The sequence below is a fragment of the Symphalangus syndactylus genome, chromosome 12 (assembly GCF_028878055.3).
Source record: "Symphalangus syndactylus isolate Jambi chromosome 12, NHGRI_mSymSyn1-v2.1_pri, whole genome shotgun sequence".
Lineage (NCBI taxonomy): Eukaryota > Metazoa > Chordata > Mammalia > Primates > Hylobatidae > Symphalangus > Symphalangus syndactylus.
Window position 1 is genome coordinate 121,578,805 of NC_072441.2, and position 20,508 is coordinate 121,599,312.

Consider the following 20,508-nt stretch of genomic DNA (forward strand, 5'->3'; position numbering starts at 1 on the left):
AAGTAATCCACCTAATTGTTAAGCTCTGTGTCATAGCGGTGTGCCTATACATCGATGAATAGGTGCTAAACCTATACACTTATATATACATGTTCTATCTATGATTGCTCAAGGAAAGAACACACATTAATCTCTATGTACACTCATGTATCTGTGAGAAATAGAAATTTGTTTTCTTTCCAATAAGACCTTGCCTGGCTTTATAATTAGTGTTTATAGTAAATACCTTCAAAATTTATCCTTGAAATCCTCAAATATCTTGCCATTGTAGGATAATGTGAGCTTTAGGCTAATTTATTAAAGCCTCTTTTGGCTTCACAGTGATTGAATCTCTGCCCCAAGCCTTAGCCATTTACATACACACCTGGGTGCAGGCCAGATCTTGACTGCGGGCTTCAAGGAGCCTGGTGACTGGCATCCATGCTCTCATTTCAAACTCAGCCCTTGTTGAATTCATAAATTTCCCCATTAACTTCAACTCCAAACTAGAGAGCATCATATTGTAAAACTTTCTGTTTTATATTGACTGCTAATATCTATTAATCAGAGTAAATTTTTAAAAACTTGAGTAAGAGCTTAATTGTTATATATAAACCAGTAGGACTTTATTCAACCCATAACTTCACCCCCTGCTGCTCTTTCTGGTCTTCGTTTGTCCTACTCCTCCTGTGTCTCTGGCTCACCCTTTCTTCAGCCCATTGAGTGAACATTTTGGTTGTGGTTTTGCTTTTGCTCTCTAGTGATGGGGTCAGGCCAGGCCAAACTGATTCATAAACTGTCTCCTGAGGGATTCTGGGTGGGACAGAAATATGAAGAATTAAGTAGGGTGGAGAAAATGAGCAGAATGTTAACATTCCATACTCATCACACACACACACACACACACAGAGAGAGAGAGAGAGGAGTGTGGCTGAGCAGACCTTCTGATCATCAGGGATAGCTAGTAATTTCCGCTGCTTGTTGATCGTGGTCATGTGCCATTCATTGTACTGCGTGTTTTAAATATACTACCTCACATAATCTACTCATGACCCTGTGAAGAATGTTTGACTATCCCTATTTTCCAGCTAGGAAAGCTGAGAATAATAGAGATTACGTGATTTTTTTAAAGTTAGAGATTTATTAAGCACCAAGGCTAGAGCTCTAATGCCTCCTGATTCCAAAGCACCTGCTTTCAGCCACTCTGCCACACGTTCTTCCTGATGGGAATCTCCCAGGTGCAGCCACTAAAGGCCTGCTGAAGCCACCGTGACTTCCGATTCTCCCTTTACAGTCAGGGCAAGGAAAATGCTAATCAGCTGTTTTTCTTCCAGCCCACATCAAGGGATGTAACGTCAGGAGTATGGCCAATGCAGAATCCACCTGTGTATATTCCAGGTCCTTAGGTATACCATAACACATTAGCAGACTAGGGTCTTATCATTGCTGTGGCTTCCAGATAAGGGACAATGCAAATAACTTTGCTTTCTCAAGGAGCAACAGTGACCTGCAGTGGTTAAGTTAATTCCCAGGTGAGGGTGTGATTGTGTATATATACCTGTGAGCACTTTCAGTCATGCCTGTCTGTGAGTCAGACTGATCAGGAACAGAAATATAACAATACGTGGAGGAATTCTTGTGCTGAAAACTTTGTGAAGATGACAAAAGGAGTCCTTACAAATGAGATAACCTGCCCCTTGAAGTTGAGCGTATACAGTGTGTTGCTCTTTTCTGCCAGAATTTTGTTCCAGTGGGCTTCCCTCAGGCTCTTCCCCTGCCCTGACTCTCCCCAACAATAGGTAGAAAAGAGAGGGAGGGAAGGAGAGGTGGAGGGGATATACATATTTCCTCCATTTCTCCATTTACAGTTTTGGCTAAGACTATTGAAAATCTCTGGGTTCTCACCTGCACTGTTCCCTCTGCCTGGCATATCCTCCTCTGCTTCTCTACCTGGTGAACCCACTCAAAGGCTTCCTTTGCTGATATTCTTCATGTCTGCAGGCAGTGTTGGTGGCTCTCTCAGGTCAGTATTCCAACCCTATTATAATATTTATATTTGTTTTTTACAACCGCAAGAGCTAATATAATAAATAGGCATATTCTTGGTGCTCAATAAATATTTGTTGAATGAATGTATAAATGGACAAGTAATTGAATGGTTAAAGAAAGAGGTTCCTATTAAATGTTTTCATGTTTCAAGTCCAGTTCACCCCTGAATTTTGGTGTAATTTCCAGTTTCTCAACCATGCACTGATGAGAATTGATATTTGGACTTTGTGAAATAATGCTAATAGCTATTGTATACATTTGGGTTTAAATCACATGAAATGGAGAAACCTCAGGTTGTTTTTAGTTTGGGGTGTAACCTGGGCATATTTGGCAGAAAAATCTGTTGGCTGCATGGAGAATGGAAGAAACTCATGAAAAGAGATGAAGTGGGAGCTGTTGAACTTGATGTGAGAGAGACTAGGAAAGGAGATGTAGATGATTAAGACGACAGCAATGGAAAATGGAGAAGGGGCCCCAAACTTGGGTTTAGGTGTTCAGACCTAGGAACCAGGCATTACTGTACCTGCCAATCTGGAGACATAAGATTTAGGAGAAGAAAGTCCAAAGATAAAAGTAAGGGGCGGGACATGGAAGTAAAATGGTCTACACACTTTTAGGAGTTAGCAAGTGGCTCATTTTTTCAGAGAGGCTCTATTTTACATGTGAGAAGAGCTTTGTAAGGGGCTTTTTTTTTTTTTTTTTTTTTTTTTTTGTCAGAGAAGAAGGCCAAATCCAATATGTCTTGTTGGATAGTCCTGCTGATGCTATTTCTTATCTTGTAGAAAGGGCTAGAATAGGACATCAGGAGACCTGGCATTAGAGAGTGCGCAATAACTATGATGGCCTGTAAACTTACCATGTCTGAAGTCTGCTTGTTCCCTATTTAGGATATTGGCTTGGGAAACCAGGCCTGCAATTTGTTAGAGGAAAACTGGCATGGAGTTTGGAAGTGCTGATGGTTCTGTTTGGGGCTAAGTAGAGAACCGTGTCTTTCAAAATGGTCTAGATCACTGTTTCTCAGTCTTTAATATGCATAGGAATTATTCGGGGGTCTTTTTAAAATGCACATTCTTGTTGACTCAGTCTGAAGTGGATCCTGAGATTTATTCTAACAAGCTCCCTGGTGATTCTAATATTGCTGCTCTAGGTACCACACTGTGTGTAGTAAGAGGCTAAACTGTATTCAGAGTGAAAAGGCTTTCTAACTTCAGTTCAAAAATGGACCATGTATCAGACAAAACAGCTAATTAATGCTTTAGTTTTCTAATGCATGTAATGGAAATCATGCAATTACCTCTTTCCCTTACATCTTCTTTTTAGGGATATTCTAAATGATAGGATTTGGGGATCCTCAGCACAAATGCACTAAGTGAGGAGAGGTAATTTATCCATAGCTCCATTGGTAGAAACGTGAGTGCTTCCATTTTATAATATAGGCATTTGGCATGAGACTCATCATAGTGCACATCCCTGCTCTGCCATCAACCAATTAGATAACCCCAGGCAAGTTATTTTATGTTTCTAAATCTTACTTCATCTATAAAATAAACATTTATACATTCATTGAACCAATATTTATTGACAGCTATTATGTACCAGGCATTGTGCTGCATACTGGGAATATCATAGCAAATAATGCTTTGCCCTCACCGAACTCTTTTCCATGGTGGGAGCTGATGATAAGCAAGTAAAACCAATACACAAAATAAGGTCAGGGTATGCATCCAATGAAAGGAAAAAAGATGCTTTGATTAAAAAAGAAAAAGTTAGAGGGGCAAAATAAGGATGCTCTGGGGTGGTGAGAATTATGCTTAGATAGGAAGAAAGAGAAGGAGCCAGTCAGGAGAAGATAAAAAAAAGAAAAACATCATGACTTGAGAGAATGGGAAGGTCATGGGTTGTGCTTGGGATTCTAAGTCCAGTGTTGGTGAAGTGCATTAAGGAAGGTGAATGTGGCATTGAATAAGGTTGGAGAAAATGGAGCCGGAACACACGGGACCTCGTAGGCTAAAGAAAGAAGTTTGGATTTCATTTTTCATCCTAACAGAAGCAATTAAAATGTTGTACACAGGGAAGTTTATTTTTTGAAAGTTCCCTCTGACTGGTGTTTGCTGACTGGCTGGGAAGGGATCCGAAGGAGAAGTGGGGTGTCCAGTTAGGAGGTGAGAGATGGTGGCTTGTGTTAATGTTTGTGGTAATGCTGAAGTATAGAGACAATTTTCAGAAATACCTGGGAGGTAAAGCAGGACTTGTTGACGGGTTAGAAGAAAGCAGATGGGGTGACCAAAAAGGTAAGATTGAGAGGAAGAATAGAATCAGTGATGGCTTTTAAGTTCCAAGCTTGAGCAACAGGGCAGATGATGGTATCATTTATGGAGCTGGGGATGGTTGAGGAGGCTAATATCTGGAGTGAGGGAATCAAGAACTTAAACAATAATAGTCCCTATCACACAGAGTGGGTCTGAGGACAAAATAGTATAGATGTATATTTTCCTATACAATAGTTAGCACTTAAGTGCTCTACTTATTGTTTTTCTATTGTTGTTATTATTCTTGAGGGAGTACCCACTGGAGACGCCAGGTCCCCTTGATCAGCAAAGACATGATAATTCTCTGGGACTCAACAAATCGTACTTTTATTTTCTCCAGTGGAAAATAAATGTTACTCTTGAAAACCCTACAATGGTGATAGAAGGATGGGATGGACTATGTGTGCCTCAAGCGACATCAATCAAACTTTCAGCCAAGTTTTGATTACAAGATCTTTATTTCTGGCAATGATGTAAGAAGCAGAAAGAGCACAGCTGGGTTTTCAGCATTAGGTGGATACCATAAGTTCTGGAAATTGGGAAAAGCACCTTCTAACTTGGAAATTGTGCTGATTTGTCTGGAGAAGTTAGAGGGAAAGTAAATACAAACCTTCCCCTAACCCCAACTCGTCGTGATACCATTTACAGCATAAGGAAGAAATCACAGAGCAAGAACGCTCAACTAACAACCCTAGCCAAAAGACTGGATGCTTCGCAAAGACCAAATGGGACAGTTACAGGGCTGTGAGGTGGATGATCTTGCTCTCTTGTTTCTACACCCTACTAGCATGAGAAGGTAGCATGAATTTTAGTAGTTTACCAACCTGGCTACGCTTAAAAACTTCTGGCAAGTTTAAAGATACAGAGTCCTGGGCCACTCTCAGGAGGTTTAATGCAGTAAGCCTAGCAATCTAGATTTTTTAAGTGGCTTCTACATAATTCTGATGGGATTGGTCTACACATGTAAGTTGGAAATCTTTGATCTCATGATCAGAATGTTATATTATGATTTGAAAACTTTGAAATCTATGAATTGCTGTGCGAACATTGGGTAAATCACTTCATGGTTACTAATGTGATTTCCTGCCTACAAATGAGACATTTTAGCTGATAGACAGCAAGTAGAATGTTTTACGTGGAGGGTACTTGGCATGGGCTATCAAAGATGTTTTGGAATCTCTGTCCTGGTAAGGGCCTGTTTGTCTAGTATCCAATGCTGTCATTCTTCCAAATGCAATCTATTCACTTCATGATTTCAAGGAGTCGTTTGGTTCCTGATGCATAAGCCATACACAAAGGATCATTGTGAATAAACCAGTTTTTTCATTAACGATTTTAAAGGTGTCAAAGGTCACTCCTCAACATCACCAAACTAGAAGCAATGCAGAGGCACTGGGGATCAGTCCATCCATTGCTGTGTCTCAGTCAGTTTGAGCTGCCATAACAGAACACCATAGATGGGTGGCTTAAACAACACACATTTGTTTCTCACAGGTCGGGATCTTGAGAAGTCCAAGGTGCTGGCAGATCCCTTATCTGGTGAGGATACCTTCCTAGATTGCAGATGATTCTTTTTTTTTTCCTTAGACAGAATCTTGCTCTGTCTATGAGGCTGGAGTGTGGTGGTGTGATCTTGGCTCACTGCAACCTCCGCCTCCCGGGTTCAAGGGATTCTTCTGCCTCAGCCTCCCAAATAGCTGGGACTACAGGGGCTTGCCACCACACTCGGCTAATTTTTGTATTTTTAGTAGAGATGGGGGTTTCACCATATTGGCCAGGCTGGTCTTGAACTCCTGACCTCGTGATCCACCCACCTCGGCTTCCCAAAGTGCTGGGATTACAGGCATGAGCCACTGTGCCCGGCCAGATGATTGTCTGTTTTCTGTGTCCTCACATGGCAGAGCACAGAGAGGGCAAGGTCTTATGTGTTTTCTCATGAGGGCAGTGGGAGGACTCCACCCTTGTGACTTAATTACCTTCCAAAGACCCTACTCCCTAAAATACCATCACATTGGGAGTTAGGATTTTACCATATGAGTTTGTGAGGGCCACAAACAGCGCTAGGTAACAAAAACATGAGCAGGATGGGTGGCAAGATTTAGGCTTCAGTCTTCTTCAAGGGCCCTATGGGGAAACCAAATTTCTTGGGACTAGGAAGAATCCAGAACACTCTAAATTCCTGGCACAATCCAATCAGCTCATAGCACTGAAGTGCTAAGTTCCGTACCAGGAATTCTCAAGGCTTGCGCCATAAGCTGGGATCCATGACATGAACATCAGGCAAAATGAGACAGCCCTCACTATTGGGCCCTGAGATACTTAACCTATCAAATGCTTTGCTAGAAGGCTGAGGGTGAGGCTTAGAGACGTTGGTTGTCTGATGTAGAGAGATGCGGAAGTCCTGGAAGGCCCATGGAGAGATGGCAGTGCAAAGCTGTCTTCTGTACAAGGGAGATCAAACCATAAGGAAAAAAGAATCTTTGAGGCTGAGAGGGGCAAAGGAACCCCTGCAGAAAGAAAACAGAATTTCCTAGGGAATTGGGACTCTCTGCCAACCTCTCCCAACTCCTGCCTGCAGTGCCTCCTCTCCAGTCAGGTCCAGTGTAACTGTGCTATTCTCTTGCTGCTTTCTAGCCATCCCCCTCCTTGTGTTGCTGGTGGTTTGCAGCGCAGGGCCTGTCGCGTTGTCTGGGTGCCACGATGGAAGGCTACATTCTTCTTCCCCATCCAAGTTTGATCTGTCTACTCTCACCCCTGAGGTTATTAAACTGGCAAGGAAATATATGAAATCGGCATTCTTGAATGGCTCTTTAACTCTGGGCAAGGAAAGGGAAGACTATTTCCATGGTTGAAGTATTCCAACCAATTCAGAGAAAAATACCACATGAGGTCAAAATATGATCGTCCTGGCCAAGCAAGGGTTTTCCTTTATAACCATGCTGACATGCAAGGTTTTTACAGCCATGCCTCTCCCCTGCTGTCAGTGGTATTGCCTGCTTTCTCCAGCTGGGGGATGTCAGTTCAGCAGAGGTAGGGGAAGGATTTCATCTGTGGGAGGTGGTAGAAAGAAGAGAATCCCTGGGAGGATATAAACTCTGCAGTGTGAAGGAGGAGTAAAATATCCATTCTAGGAGAGGGACAAAAAGGAGCCTCGTTAGAGTAAAAAAGAGCTGCAAACCCTTAATTGAAAATAGATTTGGAGAGGCATTTTTAAATGTCATCTTTCTGGAGGGAAAGAAGCAACTTACTAAGTAGTACATTTCATTTGTATAAAGTTTAAAACCAGGCAAAACTCCTCTATGCTGATGAAAGTCAGAAGTTTCTGGTGTTGCAGAATACTGTATGCTGTGAGGGTGGGGGGATTTTAACTGGGAAGGAATGCAAGGGGGAATTCTTAGGGGCTAGACATGTTCTGTATCTTGATCTGACTGGTGGTTACCTAGCTGTATTCACAGGTAAAACTCCCTCAAGCCGTACACTCAGATTTGCATATTTTTCTATACGTAATTCATTACTCAATACAAAAATTTAAAGTGAAACTTCTTTTTTGCCCACTTATGGATGTGGCATTGGGACACAGGGCATCTGAGTGCTCAGCCGAGGATGAGGACGCATTAGTAAACTGTGGAGCACGCCACGAACAGTCAGAGCCTGACGTGGCAGGACGACCAGGGGCTTCTGCTGTGAGCAAACCTGGGTCTGCATCCTGCCTGCAGGGTTTACCGTGTGTTTTGAATAAGCTTTACTTTTCTCTCAGGCTCAGTTTTCTTCTCTTAAGTGTGAATAATAACATTTACCTTTAAATATTGTTTGATCCAAATACCATATGTTCTCACTTGTAAGTGGGAGGGGAGCATTGAGTATACATGGACACAAAGAAGGGAACAACAGACAGTGGAGCCCACCTGAGGGTGGAGGGGATGGGGAGGGTGAGGATGGAAAAACTACCTACAGTGTACTATGCTTAATACCTGGGTGATGAAATAATCTGTACACCAAACCACTGTGACACGCAATTTACTCATGTAACAAACTTGCACATGTACCCCGAACCTGAAATTTGGAAAAAAAAAAAAAAGTGCTGTTTGGAGGATTGAACAAAATAATGTACATAGGTATCTTGCCTATGTACACTTGAAATATAGATCAAAAATGGCATTTATTTTAATAGCTAGAAGATACATGTCCACACAGACTATGATGCTAAAAAATTCCAGTCATAAAAATCAGATTTTTTTTTTTTTTTGAGACACAGTCTCACTCTGTCACCTGGGCTGGAGTGCAGTGGCATGATCATAGCTCACTGCAGCCTCGACATCCCAGGCTCAAGCCATCCTCCCACCTCAGCCTCCCCAGTAGCTGGGACTACAGGTGCGTGCCACTGTGCCTGACTAATTTTTGTATTTTTTGTAGATAAGAGGGTTTTGCCATGTTGCCCAGGCTAGTCTCAAACTCTTGACCTCAAGAGACTTGTCTGCCTCAGCTTCTCAAAGTGCCGGGATTACAGGAGTGAGCCATTATACCCGGCCAAAAGTTAGATTTCTGTTGCAAAATGTCCTTGGGAATAAAATTATGAATCTAAATAATTATTTAATAATAAAACACTCCACTTATTTCTAAGCATATATTATTTGCATATGTTTTACTATTAAAATATTTTATTATTAAAATTATTTGAAGTTGAATGAATTCTGTGATGTGAGATCTTCGACAAATTACTTAACATCCTTCAGTGTGTTTCCATGAAATGGGAATTAAAGAGATGATTTAATAGGCCAGGCACATTGGCTCACGCCTCTAATCCCAGCACTTTGGGAGGCTGAGGCAGGTGGATCACTTGAGGTTGGGAGTTCAAGACCAGCCTGACCAACATGGAGAAACCCCGTCTTTACTAAAAATACAAAATTAGCTAGGCGTGGTGGCACGTGCCTGTAATCCCAGCTACTTGGGAGGCTGAGGCAGGAGAAGCACTTGAACCTGGGAGGCAGAGGTTGCAGTGAGCTGAGATCACGACATTGCACTCCAGCCTGGGCAACAAGAGTGAAATTCCATCTCAAAAAAAAAACAGTAAAAGAAAAAAAAAGTTGATTTCATTAGTATTATAATGATTCAACTTGGTATTATCGAATGTGGCTTGCAATGTACCTGACATGCTGTTAGTTTCAGTTCAATGATTCAATTCAGCAGATACTTAATGCCGAATATAAACCAGATATCAGTTTAGTTCTTGGGAATTAAAAACAAGACCACCACATAGCCTCTGGCTTCTGGAAGCTTCCAATCTAGTGGCAAAGACAGTCACATGTGCATTTATAAAACAATGTGATAAATGTTTTACCGGTGCTGCAGAAGCTACAGGAGGTATTGCACTATAGTCAGTTAGAAGACAACATGCAGGGGTTGGTGGGCATATTTAACCTTAAAAGGGGCATAATGAGACTAGAAAACGGTGATTTAAGGCTACCACATGTTTGAAAGAGTCAGTGGCCAAAGGGTTATTTACATTTTAGAATTACAAGCTTATCCGTAACCAGGAGTGTTTTGCATTAGAAGTGGATATGTTAAAACGGCAAACGGAAAGCACTTTCAAACTGCAGTGAGTCAAACGGGGAATGGAATGGAATCCTCAGTAGGGAGGACCCTAATTCCATTGACTCCAATCCACATCAAATGGTGTCACTCTGGTTGGGGACCATGTCCGGGCATGAGAAGGAGGACCAATTCTTCCAGGGCAGTATTGAGTCATGTCTACTTTGAGAAGCTGGTGAAAGTTATGAACTCTTTCCAAGGAAAAATAAACTTGTAAACAAATAAAGCAGACATCTCAGAAGTTATTTTCCTTCTGAAAGTTAGGTTCAGAATCTCTGTTTTAAAAGAAAACTCATATTGCCTCACTTTCTCCCCTCTCTGAAGAACCAATAAATAGTAGCAACTTCATCAATTATATTGCCATATCAACACTGTTGATCCTCAGATCACTTCTGATCAGTTCTCTGAATGTGCGATCACCTTTCTTGTACCCCATCTTACCTGACATTTCATTGTACTTAGATGTGAGTCTTTTCCAAGATGAAGATCTCAGAGAAAACCCAATTACAATTTAGATGCTGTACTATTTATCAAACCCTCTTAAGAGTAATAGATCAAATATTTCTATACAACATTTACTACTACTTTGAATAATAAATGAACATTACTATTTTTAGTTCCATGATTTAGAAATTAGCCTAGGACAGTGGGACATATGGCTCACAAGAACCATCTGTCCCTGCCTATTTGCTAATTCTTATCCCATATTGCTGAGGATCAAGTCTTCTTTCATGACCTTCTTGAGAGATTCTGATGAGCTATTTTTGTTTTATGTTTTATCAGCAAGCTCCTGAAGATACAATGCCTGGAAGGTGGAATCTGGGAGCAAGGCAGCTGCATTCCTGTGGTGTGTGAGCCACCCCCTCCTGTGTTTGAAGGCATGTATGAATGTACCAATGGCTTCAACCTGGACAGCCAGTGTGTGCTCAACTGTAACCAGGAACGTGAAAAGGTAAGGAACATTTTTTTAACTTATTTTGGATCAGGCTGTGGTCTAATCTTCATGCCCAATCCAAGAAATTTGAGAAATGAAATTCCAACAGGCAGGGCCTTGGGATTCTAATCGGGAGTGTTGGTATTATGCAATAGAAAATTCAGAAAATACCACATTTTTTGAATGTTCTCTCCTGAGTTCAGAACTTCTTCTGAGGTAAGAAGAATCCAATGGGTAGAGTACCAGGTATATTCCAAAAAGAATGCTGGGATCCTGATTTAGCAATGTGATCTCCTCTCATGGATGGCCACTGACATAAGTTGGCTACAAATACTAGTATTATTATTTTTCTATAACAGAGTCCTGAACAGAAACACAAATTCCTCAGCAAAGTTGGAAGCACTGTTTGACTCTTCCCCTCCCTAGGATTTTGGCACAAAAGGTCTCAAATGAAAAACACAGTCTTATCTTTGTTGTGTGACTAAAAGCAATTTTATTTTAGAATCTTTCAAGCCTCACACACATACATGAGACAGGAAGTCAAGCAGACTTCCTAGGCAAAGGTCAATGTCCTTGTCTGCTCCCTTGGCACCTGTTATCTTAGTTTCCAATACTCCAAGGTAAGCACCATGGAACAGATGTGAAAAGAATATGGCAGAAAATGAGACCCCTGAGAAATCAAGCGCATCCATTTGCACTGATGGGTTAAGGAACCATCAAGTTGACCAGATGAAGGGAGGGCTACCTACATTTCTAAAATCTTACTTGTTGGGGTTTTGAGAGTTAGTGCTACTCTCTGTGTTCTGGATAAAGTATAATTTGTGAAGCCAAGAGTTACACAAACCAGCACACATGTGGAGAAAGGGAATAGAATTTTGGTGAGAACAAAAGCAACTACGATGTGTCCATTTAAGCAGAAAGGCAAAAGCACACCTTTAGGAAATATTATGAATTGGTTTCACTGGATGAAACTCATCTTGAAAAAATCTGACATTTGCCACAAGCAACATTTGTGTGATAGTAGGGATGAATCAGTGCAAAACAACACCATCTGGGAAACAATTCCAAAAATAGCTCTGAATACACGAGCTTTGGTTGATAGCTGATTGTTTTCCTATATATAAAGGAAAATACATTGTTAATACATTTCATTAGTGGAAAAAAATTGTCATCATGATTCCTCTGCCTGGAAAAAACAAAGAATTTTGTTTGTTTGTTTGTTTTTTGGCCAGTAACAACATGTTGTTTCAATAGTGTCTTTTGGTCCATATTCTAGAACTGGAGAATATTACCACTTAATCAGACCACTTTTTTCAACTCTCAGTAAAGTTAGCAAAACAATAATCTGGATGTTTACTTTTGATATTCTAGCTTCCCATCCTCTGCACTAAAGAGGGCCTGTGGACCCAGGAGTTTAAGTTGTGTGAGAATCTGCAAGGAGAATGCCCACCACCCCCCTCAGAGCTGAATTCTGTGGAGTACAAATGTGAACAAGGATATGGGATTGGTAAGGATAGGAGTGAATCTTAAAGTTAATTTCGATGTCATTCTTTTATTAAGCACAGCTGGTTTTTTTTAATTTTATTTATTTATTTATTTTTTCAGACGGAGTCTTGCTCTGTCGCCCAGGCTGGAGTGCAGTGGCGCAATCTCGGCTCACTGCAACCTCCACTTCCCGGGTTCAAGCAATTCTCCTGCCTCAGCCTCCCAAGTAGCTGGGACTACATATGCCTGCCACCACGCCTGGCTAATTTTTGTGTTTTTAGTAGAGATGGGGCTTCACCAGGTTGGCCAGGCTGGTCTCAAACTCCTGACCTCAGGTGATCCGCCCACCTCAGCTGGGATTACAGGCCTGAGCAACTGCACCCAGCCCTCCCAGCTGAATCTCGAATCAGACACTGTTCTCCCTGAAGAGTGGACTGAAATGCAAGTTGACTCTTAGCTGCTTTAGTAAAACTGAGATTTATGGCAACTTTGAGGGGCCTAGACTAGATGGATTTGTGGTATGGTTTGTAGCTCCAAGATGAAAGGTGGGACTGTGTAGCCACATAGCATGTGTCTGCTGGGCTCCTCCATTCTATTTCATTCTCTGTGGTTGTTACTGGAGTGGAGAATTACTGAAAGGGATGATTTGAGATTCCTCTTTTCATGCATCATTCTTCAGCCATTCTTTCGCTGCAGAGGAATAGGCTCCAGAGCCGTGGACAACTTCTTATTCAAGCAATTACAATTAAAGGTCTTTGTGGCCAGAGCTGATTTACAGTGATGTTAACTTTGCCTTGGCTGGCCCTAAATATCATAGGAAAGAGTTGTAGCTGATGTGAAACCTTGTAAGATTACTCCTAAATTCTGAACTGCATTAGCAAGGAGTAATTTTATCGGACATTCTAACCAATGCCAATGAGTATAATTTGCATTAATTAGGAAGCTCATTGCCATCTTCAAGGTGCTCTTTGCACAGTGATGTCTTGTGGTCAGGTATAGAGTATCAGGGAATTCAGATGCGCCTCTTGGGTGGTATTTCACAAACAGATTCTCATCCTCCAAGCCTCCAATTTCTGCATTAAAATATCATAAACTCACATATCTAGAGGCCTTAAGAGGGATGTAGTTCATTTGATTGTTTTAAAAGTCACTGAAAAACATAGAAACACAGATAGTAAGGACTAAAAAGAAACTTGGACATCATGAAATCTATAGATGAGGAAATAGAGAACCCAGAGAGTGTATTTTCTCTTAATATAATTTTAGGAGACATTTGGACTCTGTGTGGAAGGGAATAGAGCAAGATTTTTCTACAAGAGACCAACACATGCCCAAAGTCTCTGCTTCTGATTCTTCACTGCTTCCTCTTTTAATCAAATAGGTTTATTGGCTGCCAATGCAATTATCTTTAGTGCAGCAACAGAAAGAATAGTCTCTGAGTAATTTTATAATTTCTGGGCCATTTCCCCCCACCCACCACCACCACCACCACCAGCATGTCAAGTTCTTAAGTAGTAGTTGTTGCAATTATAAGCTTCCAGGAGACCATGTAAACAGGAATATTAGATATACTTAAAAGTTATGAGCCAATCAGGATAGACTTTGTCTAGCTAGAGTCCTGGAGGGGATCTTGGAGGCCAGCTGGGCCAAGAGTTAATCTTTCAATTACTACATCATGTAGAAATTCAGGCATTCCAGAGGAGGGGTTATCCTGGACGAGACAGAGGAGGGGACACTTGGGGCAAGTGGAGTTAGGTTGGGGCAGAGTCTCTTTATCAATTAGTGTGAAGGTACTCCAACAGGAACACAGTAGATGAATATCAGCCCTGCCTACAACATCATAAAATGGTGACCCATAATGAAAGCAATTGTTCTTTAAAAACTCAAAGCTATTGATTCCTGAAAGAAAAAGAATGAGATCTGGGAAGTTCAAGTCTCTGCTGTAAACTTCTGTTCTTTCAGGTGCAGTGTGTTCCCCATTGTGTGTAATCCCCCCCAGTGACCCCGTGATGCTGCCTGAGAATATCACTGCTGACACTCTGGAGCACTGGATGGAACCTGTCAAAGTCCAGGTGAGGAAAGCGACATTGTTATGTGCCAAAGACGTGAGTCTGCTGAGCAACACTTGGAGCATTATTTTTTGGAGTAATTTCAGAGGCTTTCAAAGCATCCTCAAAGCAAACAACCACAGGGATTATTCCTAGAAAGAGGGATTAAACATTGAAAAGAAAAAAGAGGGAAGCTTGAAAAAAAAGATATCCCACATCTAAAGGAAAGTTTGAAATACAAGATGGAAAGAAAGCTTAGAGACATAAGAAACAGAAAGGAAAATTACTACTAATGAAAAATGGGACAGGACAGGTTAGGATAAGCCAAAGAAATGTATAAAGATGAAAGAAGGAAGTAAATAAAAGGATGGATTAGAAAACATGAAAATAAAACTGCAAGCAACGGAGTGCCTAAAGGAACTGAGTGAACTGAGTAAGAAGAGAATTGCCTTTCCTTTATCCATCTCCTACCCTTTCTAAACCTGAAATCCTTTTCCTGGGACATCTGCTATTCAAAGTCAGTCATTAGCAAAATCCACGACATCCACAGCCTCTTCTCTGGGCTTTCTTTCCATTTGCTTCCTTTTCTATCTGAAACCTGGCTCTCCACTGGGGACTCTGCCTCCCTGGCAAGGCTCATTCTTTGCTGCTTTCTCCCTCATGCGCCTCCTAACCCTGGGCGTGCAAGAAGGGTAGACATCATCCTCTCTCTTCATTGCCATTTGCAAACCATTTTTCCTCCCTCCCCTGTAAAATGACTCACATTTGAATCCAATATTAACAGAATGAACCACTCACTTCCCTCAATGCTGCTGTCATCTTCTGACCTTATGGCAACCCTCTCCTTACCTCTGAAACACTTTGGCTCCTGGGGCTTGGCCACGTTAGCCAGCCCTCCTGTCAGAACTCGCATTGATGTCTACATCTGCACATTTGATTCTTCTGAAACCAGGATTCTCAGCTCTGTGGCTTCCTTTTCTCCTGTGGCCGCCTTTTCCTTTCCGACTCCATCTCCCTCATGCTTTCCTTGGCCCACCCTAATCTTGCCTTGGTGGCTTCTTGGCTGTTTCCTAAACATGCCAGCCATACCCTCACCTCAGAACCTTTACGCTTATGCTTCCTTCAGCCCAGGCTGTTCTTCTCCAGAATATCTGCATGGTTTGCTCCTTTCTGTCTTACAGATTTTTACTCGAATGTCAGGAAGGCCCTCTTTGGTTATTCTATTAATATCTAATATTTTAACTCCCCTGATACTTTCTGTCTCCTTTCCCTCTTTTATTTTTTCCTCTTTAGGACTTATCATTACCAAGAGTATTAAGTATTTTACTTATTTATCTATTATCTTTTTCTGCTATTATAATAAAAAGCTCATTGATAGATTATTGTCTGTTTTATTCATTATTATATCCCTAGATCCTAAAACAGTGCCTAGTATTCGATACGTGCTCAATAAATATTTGTGAAATGGATGAATGAAAAAGAGAAAGAAAAGACTGTGCAAGAGCAAAATGGAGAAAATCGTGTTGTAAACTAATTGTTTCTTCTTAGAATAGGGGAGGGTGGGGATTTCAGAAAGCCTAAGAGCTTGGTTACTTTATTATTAGACTGTTTAACAAAATTCTTGCAAGTCTGTTTCCATTGGATGACCAAAAGAGGACTCCAGAGATATGCCACATTTCATTCAAGCATTATCCTCAGGTCTCTGCTTTTTCCTCACAGGTTAATTGCACCTTATTATGGGCATGGATTTGTGTCAAAGCAGGAGGTTCAAGGAAAAAAGTACTCTAAGTGTGATTTGGGTGAGGAATGGAGAATAACACAATCCTATTAATTCAGTTAGTCATTCATTCAACAAATATTTACTGAGGCTTATTATGTGCCATGAGCTATGCTGAGTGCTGGGATGTGGAGGTGAAAAATAATAGTCCCTCCGTTTAAGGACTTGCAATTTGGCCACAAAAGCAGATATCTATGATGATGTCACATGGGAAAATGTTTGAACATAGTAAAGGTGTTATGGAAACACCTGAGAGGAAGCAACCAAGTCTTTTGCTCAGGAGCCTGGTGGAGTTGGGGAAGGATCAGTGGGAACTGACCAAAAAGCTTTTCCTCTGGGTCGTAAACTGTGATCAAGAGGAGCACTCAACACGGTAAGAAATAGTAAATGTTCCATCTGGCTGAAACCAGGGTATGTGTGGTACAGAGAGGAAAGATGGTGGTAAAAGAATGAGGTCAGGAGAAACAGGCCGGCAAGATCCTGCCAGGCAGTGCCTGCCCTTCCTAGGATTTCGAGCCTCATGAGAACTCTGAGTGGGGGTGGAGTGCACCTCAGTGCTGAGGGCAGTGTGAAGACTGCATTGGAGTATGAAGGAGAGGGCCAGAAAACACCTCCGCAGGTTCTCCCATCCCCTGGCCTTTCCAGACTTTCAGTTTCACTCTCCAGTCTGTTGTTAAGGTTTAGCTAAACTACAGCAGCTGGAATTACAGTGCCCTGGAGAAAGAGTTTCTGCCTCATGTTTCATGGTGTGCCAGATGGTCTAGACCCTTTCTTTCAGCCCCATAAACTCAGTGTGCTATGATGAAAAACTTCCCTTTCTCTGTAAGCAGGCAAAGGGAGAAAGGCTTGGGCATGCACGAGCCTTTTCTTTCTCTTGGGCATAAACTGAAATAGATCCATGTGCATTTGCTTCACCATCCACCCCACAAGGTGTCAGATGGGAACAGTCAAAGATGCAGGGTCTGTGAGGCCCGAGTGCAAGCCTTCCAGTCAGCAGGGTTTCTTCCACCTCTGTGTTTCTAATGGAACATTCCAGAAAATGACAGTCCATTTGTCTTCATGAAGACAGCAGGGATACCAATTACAGAGACTTGACTCTAAACTGGAAAACAATTTTCTCTATTCTATTAAAGCCTCCCTTTTTTCAGCTATCCTTTTGGGGAAATCATTATTGTTTATTTACTTCTATTCCATAGCATTTTGTTCTTGTTTATATTCCTGATGCCTTTTTCAGTGCCTGGCACTTTGAAGGTTTCTTAGAAACATTGGTTGAATGAGCAAAGAAACTGTTGTAGCACCATTTTCTTTCTTTCTTTTTTATTTAATTTAATTTTAAGTACCAGGTTACAGATGCAGAACGTGCAAGTTTGTTACATGGGTAAACGTGATGGTGGTTTGCTATACCTATCAATCAACCCATCACCTACGTATTAAGCCCCACATGCATTAGCTATTTGTCCTGATACTCTCCCTCCCTCTGGCCCCCTGACAGATCCTAGTGTTTGTTAATTTCCTCCCTGTATCCATGTGTTCTGATTGTTCAGCTCCCACTTACAAGTGAGAATATGCAGGTAGCACCATCTTCTACTTCAGAAGTAAATGCGTATTTTTTTCTGTGTCTGGATGCATTTCAGCAGCTTCTTATTGACATAGCCTTGTCAATTCTAAGTTGACCACCTCAGAAAAAAAAATGTGGAACATCTTCCTTAAGCCGGTATATCAAACGTGATCGTTTGTATCATTGCATTTATCATGACTATGATTTAGTCAGTAAATTCTTGGTTTTTGACATAGGTTGACCAGACATGATTTTGAAGATGTTAGCAGAGAAACACTGAAGACCCTTCAATAAAAAATACATATTTTCTAAAAGCTGAATTTTTAACTCATGAGCTCTGTTATTCACCAACTGCATAACCTTAGGCAATTTACTAGCGAGTGCCTCCTTTTCCTCATGTGTGAGTGGAAATAACACTGATCTCATTAGGTTAATGTGAGTATCAGATGAATAGACCTTAGCTTACTTGATGCATAGTAAGTTTTCTTGATCAGTTGCCATTCTTATTTGAGGCAGGTTGCTTCCCCTCAGTTTGCCTGCCTCCTGTCATCTGTATGAGATTCTGCCCTGCTCTTTATAATTTGGGTGTATAACTAAACTATATGGCTTGTTCACATCCCTATCAATACAGTTCACCGTGTTGATAGGGATGCAGTTGCTTTCCTGGAACTCTTGAGGCTTGTGTCACATTTCCATGTGAAAACAAAGTGAAATCGTTAGATTAGCTGCTTCCAAAATGTAAGGGAAGAGCTGAGGTAACTTGCAAAATGAGTCTTGTCCTTACCTTAGGATTATTTGTTTCTAGAAAAATTCCCAGCAATCAGAATTTCAGAAGTCGAAAATATAATTAACACAATTTTAGTGTTTTCTTGAACCCCAAATCAATACCCTTTATGCCAAAAGAAAACCAAGTAGTTAACCAATGGTGAACACTAATTATCACAGAGTAGCAAAGCAAGCTGTTACCTGTGCTCTCTCTGCTCTTTCACAGTTATTATGTTAAAGAATGTTGCTTACAAACAAAGCTTGCAAGGGATGCTCTGTGTTTAGGAAATTGCAATTTTATAGTAAAAGAAAAGCAAGAAAAAAGAAGTCACTGGATGCAATGGAAATGATGATGAGATGATTGCCCTTATGTATCTCGGGGCCTCTAGGATGAGATTATGCACCAGCCGCAGATGATCTCATGATGGCTATGGTTTTGTGGCACTCAGCAGCTCACCCGGGGTGTGAAATCTAACCTTGTCCTCATAAATAAGAAGAAATGCCTCATAAACCAAGGCAATTTATTAAATGAAACTCCATGTCGAGTAAAATCCTTGTAACTCAAATTGACTTATCTTGGGAGTTGTTCCATATTGCACTCAATCTTAAATGTTTGTGTCCTTAAGAATTGCTTGGGCAGTATATAAAAAGAACAGCAGGGTTCCAGCCTTCAGAAAGACTGGAGATGCCTTGGAATAAGCATCTTTAATAAGCACCTTAGGTAATTCCACTGTAATTCTTCAAGAAACACTACTATTACAAAATAAAATACTGACAAGATAAATATTTTAAATACAAGCATGCCTCTCTGGAGCATGGCTCATTTGTTTAATAAATGACGCTTGCCTATTTCATGAAAATTCCTGCTGTGTGCCATATTTCAAATACCTTTGTATCTGGAAAGAGTACAGAGTAATGGATTAAATTGCATTATTTTCTCTAGTCTGCTTCCAATGACTTCATTCTTTGTAATAAAAGATGGTACCTTACATTTGGATAACACTTTATTGTCTTTAAAACATATATGTGTGAAAAAATATATATGTGATATATTATACACACACACGTATATATTTGAGTCTCATCATAAACCAATAAGCCAGGAAAGGAAGATTGTATTATCTTTATTTTACAGACACATTAGCTGTTGTTGGATGACCTGTTCAATATTGCACAGCTGGCAAGAAATAGAAAAATAAATGTCACCAACTTTGCTGACTCCCAGTTCAATGCAGTACTCCCTGCCTCACCCTGTTTGCTATAGTCTTTCTTTCCCCTGATATATGTTTGAGTTAACTTGCCTATCAAATAGAGAATCAGTCATTCCTCTCAGCTATGAGAAGCCCCTCATTTCCATACTCCCCGACCCTGAAGTCTAAAAACAATAGATTAAAAGAGATATTTCTTTATAATACAATTTTTTTCTTGTTGTGAAAAAAATTGTGTTTGTTTTTTAAAAACAATCAAGTCTTTGGGAGGCCAAGGCAGGCAGATCACGAGGTCAGGAAATAGAGACCATCCTGGCAAACACGGTGAAACCCTATCTCTACTAAAAATACAAAAAATTAGCCGGGCGTGGTGGCGGGCACCTGTAGTCCCAGCTACTCGGGAGGCTAAGGCAGGAGAATGGTGTGAACCCGGGAGGTGGAGCTTGCAGTGAGCAGAGATCGCACCACTGCACTCCAGCCTGGGCAACAGAGCGAGACCCCATCTCAAAAAAAAAAAATCAAGTATATCGAGTATACTTTTAGATGCCTACAGAGTTTATTTGCCTTGCTCCGGGGGTTCTGCTTTGTATTCCTGCCTGACTTATAGAATAATACATTTTTATTAAAGGAAGAATTTCTGAGGTCTTAGGTAGTCTGGCGTTTTCATGAAAAACATATCGAAGTAGCAACTGACATAAAAGGAAGAATGAGGTCCTCCTGGGTTCAAATACAATGTCACTTACTCCTTGGAGCCTCTGTCTGCTCTTCTGCAAGGGTGAGGATAATATCTAGCTTGCATGGTTGTTA

The 20,508-nt window shown here is 41.0% G+C and overlaps 1 protein-coding gene across 1 annotated transcript in view; it reads left to right on the forward strand.

Moving 5' to 3' along the window:
- The window catches only part of PAPPA2 (pappalysin 2), a 628,099-nt gene that overhangs the window by 555,959 nt on the left and 51,632 nt on the right, over positions 1-20,508 (forward strand). The window contains exons 25-27 of the mRNA XM_055255382.2: positions 10,710-10,878; positions 12,232-12,367; positions 14,308-14,417. Of these exons, the coding sequence (XP_055111357.2) occupies positions 10,710-10,878; positions 12,232-12,367; positions 14,308-14,417 (415 nt within the window). The remainder of the gene's footprint in view (positions 1-10,709; positions 10,879-12,231; positions 12,368-14,307; positions 14,418-20,508) is intronic.